At 32.0% G+C, this 13843-nt stretch overlaps 1 protein-coding gene across 1 annotated transcript; it reads left to right on the top strand.

The window, feature by feature from the left end:
• Nucleotides 1-261: 261 nt before the first annotated feature.
• Nucleotides 262-13008, top strand: LOC134701226 (uncharacterized). Its single transcript, XM_063562358.1, has 6 exons — nt 262-350; nt 3600-3683; nt 6233-6583; nt 9058-9348; nt 10932-11252; nt 12473-13008. The coding sequence occupies exons 2-6, from the start codon at nt 3602-3604 to the stop codon at nt 13006-13008; spliced, it is 1581 nt and encodes a 526-aa protein (XP_063418428.1). The 5' UTR covers nt 262-350; nt 3600-3601.
• Nucleotides 13009-13843: the final 835 nt, after the last annotated feature.

Raw genomic sequence — 13843 nt, 5'->3', positions numbered from 1 at the left:
TAAGGAACGACAAATTATCGTTCGTAAAATTTCGTCATACGTTTCAGAATTATATTTCAAATAATTTCCACTTGCACCCTTTTGAACATCGCAAAACAATTAACTTAAAAGCAAACCAATGGTTAACATTTACACAAATTCGTCAGGAAATATTAAATTTTGAACCTACTTGTCTAACTTTTAACAAATAAGAATTTTTAATTGATTTTGTTTTGTTACATTATTTAAATATAATTTCCTTATTTGTCAAGTTTTATTGACAATTTGATAAACAATAATAAGTTGTTTTCAACATCCTAATATGTGAACAAATAGATTTCAGCATTTGGAATTACACATTGAAACTTGGGGTAAATATACTTTTCTTCATCAAATCGAACCGTTTAGATTATTGTTCAAGTCCAATTGAAAACAAATTAAGACCACTTTATAAATATATTAACATTTTTTTTCGCATAAACTGAGGATAAAGTGGCAATTAAAAGGACATACGTATACATAAGGTCAACTGTGAGGTACAAATAATGAAAAACAAGATGAGCAAGCTTTTACTTTTACACATTTTGACTTGGATTGAGATTTGTCTCAATTCCACTCATACCGCATCTTCTTATATCAAAGCACTTACAATTAACCAACTCAAAGAACCTATAACAGCATACATATTTTAGAAGATATGTATTTTTAAAAAAGTTCAATATACAAAATTCATAATATTGGACAATTCTTGAATGTTGTATATGTTTAATTTCAAAAGATATACTATCTTCCTAATTAAATAAGGGTTTCGGTGGCTGATTGTACGGGGCGCCGAATGGGACTCTTGTGGTTTTGTACAAAATTCAATTCTGTCATAACAAAATCATTTTTGTCTTACAAAACTATGTGCTACAGACTTGTTTTGTGAGAACTTCAATTTTGTGATGACAAAATTCATTTGTGTGGACAAAATTCATTTTTGTCATGACAAAATTCATTTTTGTCATGACAAAATTAATTTTTGTAGACAAAATTCATATTTGTCATGACAAAAGTCAATTTTGTCTAAAAGGTATGCAAATATAAACATATTTGCATACAAAATTGACTTTTGTTACCTGATATGGAAATTAAATCACAAAAGTCAATTGTGTGAGGTAAGATTCAATTTTGTGAGACAAAATTGACTTTTGTGAAACAAAATTGACTTTAGTGAAACAAAATTGACTTTTGTGAAACAAAATTAACTTTTGTGAGACAAAATTGACTTTTGTGAGACAAAATTGACTTTTGTGAGACAAAATTGACTTTTGTGAGACAAAATTCAATTTTGTGAGACAAAATTATTTTTGTTGAGACAAAATTCAATTTTGTTGAGACAAAATTCAATTTTGTTGAGACAAAAGTCAATTTTGTCTGACATTGGTCAATTTTGTCTCACAAAAGTCAATTTTGTCAATTTTGTCTGACATTGGTCAATTTTGTCTCACAAAAGTCAATTTTGTCAATTTTGTTGATCACATTGGTTAATTTTGTCTCACAAAAGTCAATTTTGTCAATTTTGTCTATTTTGTTGAGACAAAAGTCATTTTTGTCTCACATTGGTCAATTTTGTCTCACAAAAGTCAATTTTGTCAATTTTGTTGATCACATTGGTCAATTTTGTGTCATAAAAGTCAATTTTGTCAATTTTGTTGAGACAAAATTCAATTTTGTCAATTTTGTTGAGACAAAAGTCATTTTTGTCTCACATTGGTCAATTTTGTCTCACAAAAGTCAATTTTGTCAATTTTGTTGATCACATTGATTAATTTTGTAAAATTTGTCTCACAAAAGTCAATTTTGTGTAACAAAAGTCAATTTTGTGTAACAAAAGTCGATTTTGTATGCAAATTAGTTCACAGAAACCAAACTAAACTAATTTGAATACAAAATTGACTTTTGTCGCTCAATTTTCAAATTAGGTAACAAAAGTCAATTCTGTGTAACAAAAATGAATTTTGTCATGACAAAAGTGACTTTTGTCGGCTGATAGATAATTTTGTATGACAAAATTTTAAATTTGTAGTATGATACAAATTTTGTTAAACTGAACTCATTTTTGTTGAACAAACGTCACTTTTGTCCGTACAAAATTGAATTTTGAGTACAAAACCACAAGAGTCCCATTCGGCGCCCCGTAGATTGGTCTTGGTAGTTTATCCACTGTGTCACGACATGTAACAGGTTCGTAAGACTCCAACAATAAAAACTGACAAGAAACTGGCGTTCAAAACCAACAATCAAACATGCAATTGAATATGTATAGATAGTGATATTGGTTGTGCAATAGGTGAAAAGAAATCAATTGTATAACAAATATACTTAGGAAAAACCAAGAAACTTAATAGTTTCTATATATACACATGTTTACCAAGGTAGGTCAACACTACTATAGTGTACAATGTACTTTCCTGAACCATTTTAGAACCGTCGTACTCGGATACATGTACATGTAGTTTTAACTTAAATTATTATACGGCTTTGATCTCCTGATGTTTCTGATGAGTTGTAGTAAATACAAATTTTGAGAAAAATATAAAATAAGTTCTGATGTTTAATCAGAGAAAAAAAACAGGAGCAACCGGGTTAACCTTCGGTTTTGAAAGTGGTTCATGCTGCTCAACTGTCGAATAACGTTTTCCCTCAATTAACATTTTGTACTTTATATATACGATTTTGTACCAATTGTTCAAACTAAAAAACATATGAAGTAATATTTTTAGAGCATAATTTTTTATTCAAAATTAAAATTTCAACGACCTTATTTAAGAACTTGAGCAAAAACATTACCTCTTATAACTTTTTTAATTTCATTTTTATTGTACTTATTACATGTACTACAAATGTATCAAAACGAAACTTGCAGTTAGTAAAAATTAGATAAATAAATTTTTAAAAAAATGTTCGTATGCTACATTGTATTAGCAAAGGCTTTTGTGTGTTCAAACACTATAATATTTAAAAAAAAGATCAAAGACATTTATTTGGACAATAAAGTTGAGAATGGAAATGGGGAAAGTTTCAAAGAGACAGCAACCCGACCAAAGAAAAAAACAGCAGAAGGTCACCAACAGGTCTTCAATGTAGCGAGAAATTCCCGCACCGGAGGCGTCCTTCTGCTGGCCCCTAAACAAATATATACTAGTTCAGTGATAATGAACGCCATACTAATTTCCAAATTGTACACAAGAAACCAAAATTAAAATAATACAAGACTAACAAAGGCCAGAGGCTCCTGACTTGGGACAGGCGCAAAAATGCATTGGTTGGATTGAATTATATCTTGAATTCAGAATACAAACCATAATAGTTCGTTTTCAATGTATCAAAACCTTAAGAACTCCTTTACCTTTAATAACCTCTTTGAAAAAAACCAAACACATATTATAGAACAAACGCTGTTTAAAGTCTGTCTAATTAATACTATCCGCAATCACAAAACATAAAATTGAGAATGGAAATGGGGAATGTGTCAAAGAGACAACAACCCGACCAAATAAAAAAAAAAGGTCGTCAACAGGTCTTCAATGTAGCGAGAAATTCTATCGGTTTAGTAATAATTATTTACCTTTTTACAGGTATGAATATTTACAGCAGTATTCTGAAGTTGCTTTATACCAGTGTTTTCAAATTATTGATGATATGTGTATTTTATTCACTAGGTAAGTAGATATAGGAAGATGTGGTGTGAGTGCCAATGAGACAACTCTCCATTCAAATAACAATTTAAAAAAGTAAACCATTATAGGTCAATGTACGGCCTTCAACACGGAGCCTTGGCTCACACCAAACAACAAGCTATAAAGGGCCCCAAAATTACTAGTGTAAAACCATTCAAACGGGAAAACCAACGGTCTAATCTATATAAAAAAACGAGAAACACTTATAATTACATAAACAAACGACAACTACTGTACATCAGATTGCGGACTTAGGACTTAGGACAGGTGCACACATTTGCAGCGGGATTAAACGTTTAAATGGTACCAAACCTTCTCCTTTTTCCTGAAACAATAACATAACATCACATCATAGAAAAACGCACGACAAAATATCAATTGGCAGGCAAAACTCAATCACAAAACGTAAATGTATACACTATGAACGAATAAATTTGATCTGCGATATCTGAATGCAAATGCAGTAAATAAAATATTAGGGAAAAACATTCAAGGCAAAAATGCAAACAAACAAGTCCAAACAAAGCCATGGCAAGACACCACTGCGATAAATTTAACCCTTCGAAAATAATCACTTTTGAAAAAAAAAACGGTTTTAATAATACACGTAAATTAAGAAGTTTATACAAATGTAGTAACAAGAAGTGAAATTTTGAAGATATTCCAAATAATCAATGCTGGTATATAGAAGGCATTTTTAACCTAAAAGACATACAACTATGTCCTAAATGGAAAAGTGTTTCTGATCATGATGCACTACACAAATTCTCCATTGCGTAATTTGTCATGACGCATGTACCGATGAAATAATACAAGGACATAAGCAGATCTATCAATGGTATATACAGGGGCCTCGGTAGCCAACTGGCCCAAGTGGTCCAAGAAAAAATAGAAGTTTTACTACTGTAATCACTAGTAAGTCAACATTGAGGTTGTGAGTCCGAACCATGCTCGTGCGGGTGCACTCGACTCCGATCTACTTGACTAAGAATGCCAGTTTTCCTATCGAAGGTCAGTGGTTATTTCCAAACTGACGAAATAGCCCAAACGTGGCATTAAAACACTAACAATTAATCAATCAATCAATCATTTATCCTTGTGATTAAATTTAAATACCAGTAATATGTTCTTTAATAAATAAGTAAGAAGATGTATGACATGTATCAGACAACTCTATATGCCAGTCACAATGTATAAAGGTCGAAGTACGGTCTGCAACACGGAGCATGCATTCGTCGAAAAGCCTTCTATAAAGGCTGCAACAATGACTAGTATAAAACAATGCAATCAAGTAAACCAACAGCCTTATCTATATAGAAACGAGAAACACATATGAAACACACCTACAACAAACAACAACCACCGAACATTAGGCTCCTTTGCCTATATCTATGTTTTCACAGTAAAACAAAGCATAAGGAGAAAATAAATAGATGAGTGAACGCCACCTTTCAGTAAAACGAAAATTTCATTTTTGTAATGACTAATGTAACTGTTATCTTTCTGATACATACTGTGGTCGATGTTTGACGATATGGCAGATCCTTTTAGATTGCACCTGTATGCGGATGTACAGTTATACGCGAAAATTTGAAACATAATGTGTACTAATATTTAAGGTACTTTCTTGTTTGATCCTCTGTTCTATATTTACATGTAACAAAGTTTCGACATTCCTATTTATTATGTCCCTAAGCATCACTGAAGAGACATTTATTTGTCGAGAAGCGCATCTGGTACATCAAAATTTGTACATTGTATGTTAATACTACCAGTAGTTTGATACCTCTGTTGGAGGAATTTTAGTCCTCAAGAGTATCACCAGTCCAGTAACCTGTAATATATGATACTGATAGTTATCAAAGGTACAAGGATTATAATTTAGTACGCCAAATACGGCTAAGGTATTCTATTCTTGGGATAAAAAAAAAATCTAACTATACAAATCCTTGGTTTTTCGAAAAATTCAAAGTTTTGTACACAGGAAATTTATAAAAAATGACCACATTAGTGATATTCATGTCAACACCGAAGTGTTGACTGCTCGGCTGGTGATACCCTCGGGGACGAAACGTGCACCAGCAGTGGCATCGACCCAGTGGTGTAAATAGTTATCAAAGGTACCAGGATTATAACTTAGTACGCCACTTGAACCACGGAAAATGTTTTATTAAAATTGATTGGGGTTTTGTAAATTATTTGAATTAAGGACAATATCTCTTTCATGCAGAGCTCTGATTACTTGTCTGAAATTTGGCTATTATATTTTAAACCTTTTTGGTTTGATCCGCTCTTCAATATTTTATTTGATTTTAAATATTCAGATATACTGTGGCCTCAATTATAGCCAAAAAGACATTATGTGTCCACATGCTCCCACATTGGCACCGTTTATGTTATTAATGATAGAATGATTCCATAAAATTCTTAAATAAAACATAAGAATTAAAAAAAATATATATTTTTTTTATCTAACAACTGCAGCATGTTTGGGTTTCTATTAATACTTTTTTTTTACATCTATATCATAGGACAACAGTCGTTTTCCACTGACAGAAGAATTTTCGTTGGCAGAAATGAAACTGTTATCCTTAACTGCACATGTTTTAATAAGAACGAAAGTTCTTGGCGAGTCCTGAAATACCCAAGAGTTACAGCAAGAGAAATAGATGCAATAGATGAACCTTACATACCATATACAGAAGGACTTTTACTCAATCCAAAACTGATGAACTCAAACATTGACATCGTTGGTGATTACAAAAGCGGTGAATGTAACCTCATTATTCGTAATTTTTCGAATCATGATGAAGGAACCTACAAATGTGAATATTGGAAAAATGGAAATATCTATATAGACACCTACCATGTGCAAATAAGGAGTGAGTATTTGTATAGAGAAAACATTTTGTAATGCAAATATATATGAAATTTTTCAGCGTCTTTTATAAACTGTGGATACATATATTTGTTTGGGTACCCATGTTTTTGGATTGAAAAACAATTATATCATTGTGGTTTGCCAAAGTCTGCATTCAAATCTACAGAAAATGTGTACTTCGTTAAACATTAAATCCAGTGGTTCGCCTTAACCCACGAGTTCCACGACAATTAGCATGATTACACTATAAACAGTTATTCGTCAATAAAGCGCAAGTACATTTGTATGTTTGCAAACAGCATAAAGAGTGCAAAGGGTTACATATAAAAATATCATTGGGATCAGGATAAGTCGAAAGACAAGTGATACAACAAACAATAGACATTCCAATGGGTACGAAATATGCTTCTCTTCTTTCCCACTTGTAGCTTAACTCAGACGCTTCTCAAGAAGAATGACAATTAGCTATTACTTTTGTTAAATTCCCGTTACTCTAATATAGCTGATGTATTCTTACTGAATAATTAAACATGTGATGACTAAATTTAATCTATATTCCTAAACAAGAAATACAGGATACCACAGATACATTTTGTCTGAACTACATTTATTATTTGACATAGAGGCTAGTTCGAAAACAAAACTTTACGTCTCAACAGATGCTTAAATGTTGATAAAAGTATGCCGCTGTGTTTGTAGCAGCATTTCGAAAGCGCTTACATATGAAATGCATATATCCAATTTAACACGATATTCTACTTGTGTTACCAAACCAAGAATACAGAGGTAAAGTTAAAGTTCTCCCTTCGACAATTTTATGGCAGCCATAAAAAGCTTAAGATGGGTAACCTTTAGAGCATATCTTTATCAATGCCTATCACAGATAACCTTACACATGTCTTATTCGTCGTGATTACAATCGTATCATCTTTACTGACATTGTGACTTTACCGTATAAGTTTACATTTAACTATGAGTAACTTGCCAGGTTCCGTCCATTAGTGGACTTAGTATTTCATCTTCCGATGTGATTTCCCTCCGTATTTAGCTGCATTCATGTTATTCAGTCTTTAGTTTTCGATTTAGTGTTTCGTAAACAAATATTCATGAAAGTGTAATGTAAAATAAATTATCATTTCGTCGTCATGAGTTTGAGTGTCAATGTTGCGCAAAGTAATGATGAATCAGAATAGGTCTAAGGACATACGGTTTCCTATAACTACTTACATTAAAAAATGTGAATTTGCAATCGTACCACATCTCCGATTTGAACCATATAATCTACGCGAACATTAAAGGTTACATCAATCTTCCATTTTTCAATTCTGATAGATTCGTCCCGATACACAATGCAACGTTTAACCAAAACTGCGGAAATCTAACTGAACTGAACTCCACAGTAAGTAAGACAGGGTGCACCGAGAATGTTAATATTTGCTGATATTATTTATATGGTCATACTAATGAATTAGCTGTTGACAAAGCTTTAATTTTTGAAATACTTAGACTTTTCTACTTCTGGAATAAATTACCTTATCTGTATTTGGCAAAACCTTTAGGATTTTTTTTTATCCTCAATGCTCTTCAACTTCATAACAAAATGTCTGTATCAAGTCAGTAATACGACAGTTATTATCCATTCGTTTGATGTGTTTGAGCTTTTAATTTTGCCATTTGATTCGGACTTATATCTAGAAATTGACTATAAGGATCGGTTGAAAACAAAACTTTACGACAAAAGAGATTTCACGGACGCCATCACGAGTTGGTTGTCTGTTATGAAATATCCCATATACATGCATATGATATCGGATATGTTTCTTATGTCTAAACTACAATCCCATTCCTTGTTCACGAATGTGATCTACAGAGTTAGACTATTTTCCGGCTTTGTAATAACACGAGTAACACGACAGGTGCCACATGTGGAGCAGCATCTGAAATCACCCCCAGTGTTTTGTTGGGTGTGTTGTTGCTGTACCCCTATTTGTGACATTTTGTTCACGCATCCTTGTCAATAAAATGAAAGTTGATGCGACTGTCGTACAAGTGAGAGGTTTAGCGCTATAAAACCAGGTTTAATCCACTATTTTCTACATTTGTAAATGTCTGTACTATTTGTTTGATGTGTTTTATCATTTAATTAGCCATTTGATTAGGGACTTTCTGTTTTGAATTTTCCTTGGAGTTCAGTATTTTTGTGATTTTTCTCTTATTGTTCTTTTTTTGGCATTTTCAACTTTTTTTTATTCGGGCGTCACTGATGAGTCTTTGGTAGACGAAACGAACGTTTGGTGTAAATGCTTCATTTGTATCCTGGTACATTTATCTGTGATGAGTTTATATACAATATTGTACTAAAGAAACAAATTAATATTGACATTGAACCATAACTAGTCTTTGTTATCATTATTTTATAAGGTATTCATTTTCGGATGATGCTTCCGTTGACGATTCTTTATCATTTTTTTATAGATCCTGTGGTTATGGAAGTAACATATACTAATTTTGAGAACCAATTAACGATCGATTGTAAAGCTAAAGGAGGGGAGCCTGATAACTACACTGTTAACCTTTGGGAACATCGTTCTGAATTTAATGAATATATTCGGAGTTTTGAAGGCGGTAAATTAACTTTTTCAGAATTAAATAGTAAAGACAATTCGTACGAAAATGATGGTATTTATACGTGTCAAGCAACGAACGGTATGATTGGAGCAAAAAGGAGATTAGCACAGAAAGGGTCTATTCTCATCAACAATAAAGGTGAAATATAAACTCTAGTTGAAAATATATTGTATTGGAGAAATTGTATGTTTTATATCTGTATAGCACAAAAAAGAGGCGAGACATAACAAAGTCGAAAATAAAGTGGAAATGCCATGGTTATAAAGCGATAAACGACCAACAGTATGCAAACCGTAACATAGAAATCTAAAGACTCAGCAACACCAATACTAAAAAACCGGGGGGATATTATGTGATCTAATGTTATCCAAATCCTGCTACATATATCATGTATATTGAAAAAAGGCTAAAGATACCAGAGGGAAATACCAATTCAAAAGTTGAAAACTAAACTGACAACGCTATGGATAAAAACGAAAAAAGACCAACAGACAAACAATAGTGCTAAAAACATAACGAAGAAAACTAAAGACTAAGGAACATTAACCTCACCAAAAATTAAGGGTTATCTAAAGTGCTCCAGAAGTGTAAGCGTGAGGCTCATGCAAAACAAACCCATTATAAATATAATTCGTTAGATTACATATATCGTGAAAAGCGGACAGGATAGCAGTTACAACACTATGAACATATCTGCTATCTTTTATGAAATGGATATTTTATAACGGTTGACCATTTCGTGATGGCGTCCGTAAAATAACAAAGGGATTATTTCAACTACACCATTTAGAACTCTTGATTTAATAGCTTCCTTGTATGCAGACAAAACATATGGTATAACGTATTGTTATCTCCACGCTGACACAAACTGTTCTTATGTTACTGTTATTGTTTTAACAACGATTTAATAATCAACTTATGCAATTGTGAGTTAACCATTTTGTAGGAAGTCCATTGAGTATTGTTTCGTATTTACAGTAAACAAGGACACAGGGACACTGTCAATTTTATTTTATCTGACTTTGATAATGCCTTCACCTATTTTCATATTTGTATTAATGCAAATAATGTTTTTACAGCACAGACGTTTTAACAAAATTGGGTACATGTAAAAATCACTTTTATTGCGTTACACGTTTTAAAGGTAATGGTACATGTACACGTTTGCGATTCATTTTTAAATGTCCAAACACCAGGAATTTCTACTATTACAACGTACATATATTTACTGTATTTTGTATTGGCATGCTCTTGACGCGATAAATTGAAATATACATTACACAAAATAAAAACAAACGTTTTTATATAGATTAGACCATTGGTTTTCCCGTTTGAATGGTTTTACACTAGTAATTTTGGGGCCCTTTATAGCTTGTTGTTCAGTGTGAGCCAAGGCTCCGTGTTGAAGGCCGTACATTGACCTATAATGGTTTACTTTTTTAAATTGTTATTTGGATGGAGAGTTGTCTCATTGGCACTCACACCACATCTTCCTATATCTAATAACGTAACAAATAAGTTTTGAGCTATTATACTGTTTATTTAACAGAAATAACAACCTTACGACTCTAAAACAAGATAATTCATTGATAAAGGACTTGAAAAACATAAAACAAATCAGAATATCGTAAAAAAGCAAGAGCTACTCAACATTTAAAAGGGTATTTTTTATATTTAAAAGAAACAAGACAACACATGGCTAAAACACATTTTTATTTTAGTCCCACCAATATTTGTGAGTTCAAACAATGAAGTACAAGATGGACGATACGGTCAGAAGATTAATTTGACGGTGATTTTGTACAATAAGTTTGGCAGGATACAAACATATATTTCAAAACTAAATGAGTCTTTAAATATATCTGCAAACCAGCAGCTAATTCTTACGCATGAACTTTCCCACAATGTGAATATAACCGTATCTGGAATAAAAGTAACATTTCAGATGATATTGGATAAAGATGACGATTTTACTAACTACACAATCAAAGCTTGTAACGAAGAAGGATGTAATGAATTTATTGTTGAGATCATATTATCAGGTATGTTACAATTTTGGTCTCTTTCTCCACAATTTCTAAATGTTTTATGGCTGACTGAGAAGGTTATATTCTAATACTATCATATAATAATTAATTGCAAAAATATCGAATCTATCAAATTTGTAAGGATTCAAGAACAATGCGGTTGTTGTGTTTACCTAGAACGCCCCCTACAGTGCTGCTTTACTATCACGTGTCAAACAATCTTATACAGTATTTGCAAGCATGCTTTTTTTTGTAAAGATCACTCCTTGTCCTCTCTTCCTCAGAAATTATTGAGGCGTCTTCCGACTGTTTTTAGTCTGTTAAAATTTAAAATATAAACTTGTAAATAATTATATAAGTAATGTTTTGAAAGCAGTAAACAGGTCTTCTTAGACTGAATAAGTGTATCAGTTAACATTGTAAACGGCATGCATCAGTATCTCTCTAAACAGATTGATAGTTTGTTTATATACATATTTTAAAAAGTACTATAACTTGCTGAAAATGCCCTTAATTCTGTTACTGCGACGGCACAAACATTTCCTAAATGGCCTGTAAAGTAAAGTAAAGTAAAGTAATCTTTATTTAAAGTCGGGTTGCATATATATACATAATAACAATGATTTGTTAACTTATATTGACAAACGACCAAAACATTTTTAACTAATATCCCATATTAAATATTTTACCTATATTTTATGTTTTGAAATATACATGAGTTTAATACATTACCTGATAAAAACAATTCTCTTACACATACCGAGTTATTCAAATGTATTGATCTCACAATACCTGCTAACCATTTAGAGTCATTGGAGGGGTATGGCGTATATATCCAGACAGTGAAGAAGACAGGGAAACTCTTGTGGTAAGCTCCATCACAGTTCGAAAAAAACGCATCGAGGTTTACCCAAGAAACCCTAAATATGTTGAGAAAGAAAGCCCAACCACAGTTCGAATTAGAATAAAGAATATTCCATTATCCGCTGATGATGGACAATTAATTAGATACCTGCAAAATTGGCACCTCGAAGTTCTTAATTACCAAAGAGAGAGACTTCGGATTGATGGGTTCGTGACAAATTGTCAAACAGGCTACAGGATCTTTTATGTCGAACCCTTCGATATCACAATTCCAAGAAATGTCAAAATTGGCAAATACCGTGGACTAATTTTCTACAAGGGTCAAACAAACCAAAATGCTGAAATTGAATGTACCAAATGCCTGCAAAAAGGTCATAAAAAATCAGAATGTAACAATGACTGGAAGTGCAAGACGTGCGGTACAAATGGTCATATCTCTAAAGACTGCACAGCTGAGTTTGATAAGAACAGTCAAGCTGACTCAGATGTGTCGTCCGAAGAGTCAGATGAAGCAAGTGAATCTGAATCTGAGAAAGGTGAGGAGATTGTTCTATTACAATCTACCGAAAACTTATTAGACATAACACATACTGAGGACATCAGCAAAAATGCTGAACTTCCCACAGATACAAACAACACAAATGTACCAGACCAAAATCCATCTGAACTGAAGTCTGATGAAACAGATCAACAGCATCCTGAACAATGCATGAAAAAAAAAAAGAAAAAGAAAAAAACATCCAAATCACCAGCAACAACTTATGGTCCACTAGATAAGTACCTCGGGACAACCATGACAACCCCTCAGCAGAAATCATCCAAACGTTCCGCCACCACACCAACTGATAAGTTACATGACCGTGAGATTGGCTCATCAAAACCAAGGACATCTGACCATAACACATAATGATCCAAACACACAAATTGTCCAAATATAAAATACACCTATGAATTATTGTAAATACTGTATTATATTTTTCATTTGTTTGTCTATTTTTGTTTTTAGTCAAGAAAAAAATAAGAAAAAAAATAAGTCAGAGTGTGATATAATTTCAGATTATATACACCTTGAAAATAGTATTACAAGAAATATAAAGGATAATGTATATATATGTAATAAATTGTGTATAAGACATATTAATATCAATATATAAATGTCTCTATTCTGAATATGCTATTCACCAAATAACATATTGGAACAAGTCAAGTTGTGATGAAATTACCACAAAAAAAATATTTGCAGGTATAAATAAATATATACGGAAAGCTGTTTTGATAATAAAATTTATTATGATGCTTTTTACTTGTATAAACATAATAAAGAATCATATAAACATGATAAATGAAATAAACACAATAATTACACATATACTTGAACTGTGTAAAAGGAAAACACTAGCTGCTCGAAGTAGAAATAAAGATAAAATGAATAAGAGAAATTCAACAAAATTAAAGTTCATAAAGAAAATATCTTTGATAAAAACCAATTCATTAAATCACATAAGTTTAAAATCACTTTTTCTGTTGATTTTTATAGTTAACAGATATAAACTCTCCATGATATATGCTTGCTCTATAACAAATTATCCATCAGTTTTAATTCACATATTAGAATTCATACTTTGTCCTTTTCCATTTCACATTAAAAAGATTTGGATATCTTATTTAATCCACATATTAGGAATACTTCAAAGGTAAATTTTAATCCACATGAAAAATACATCCATCCATCCTTTGCAAGT

The sequence above is a fragment of the Mytilus trossulus genome, unplaced genomic scaffold (genome assembly GCF_036588685.1).
Source record: "Mytilus trossulus isolate FHL-02 unplaced genomic scaffold, PNRI_Mtr1.1.1.hap1 h1tg000234l__unscaffolded, whole genome shotgun sequence".
NCBI classification, from domain to species: Eukaryota; Metazoa; Mollusca; class Bivalvia; order Mytilida; family Mytilidae; genus Mytilus; species Mytilus trossulus.
This window is presented reverse-complemented; position numbering and strand designations above follow the sequence as displayed.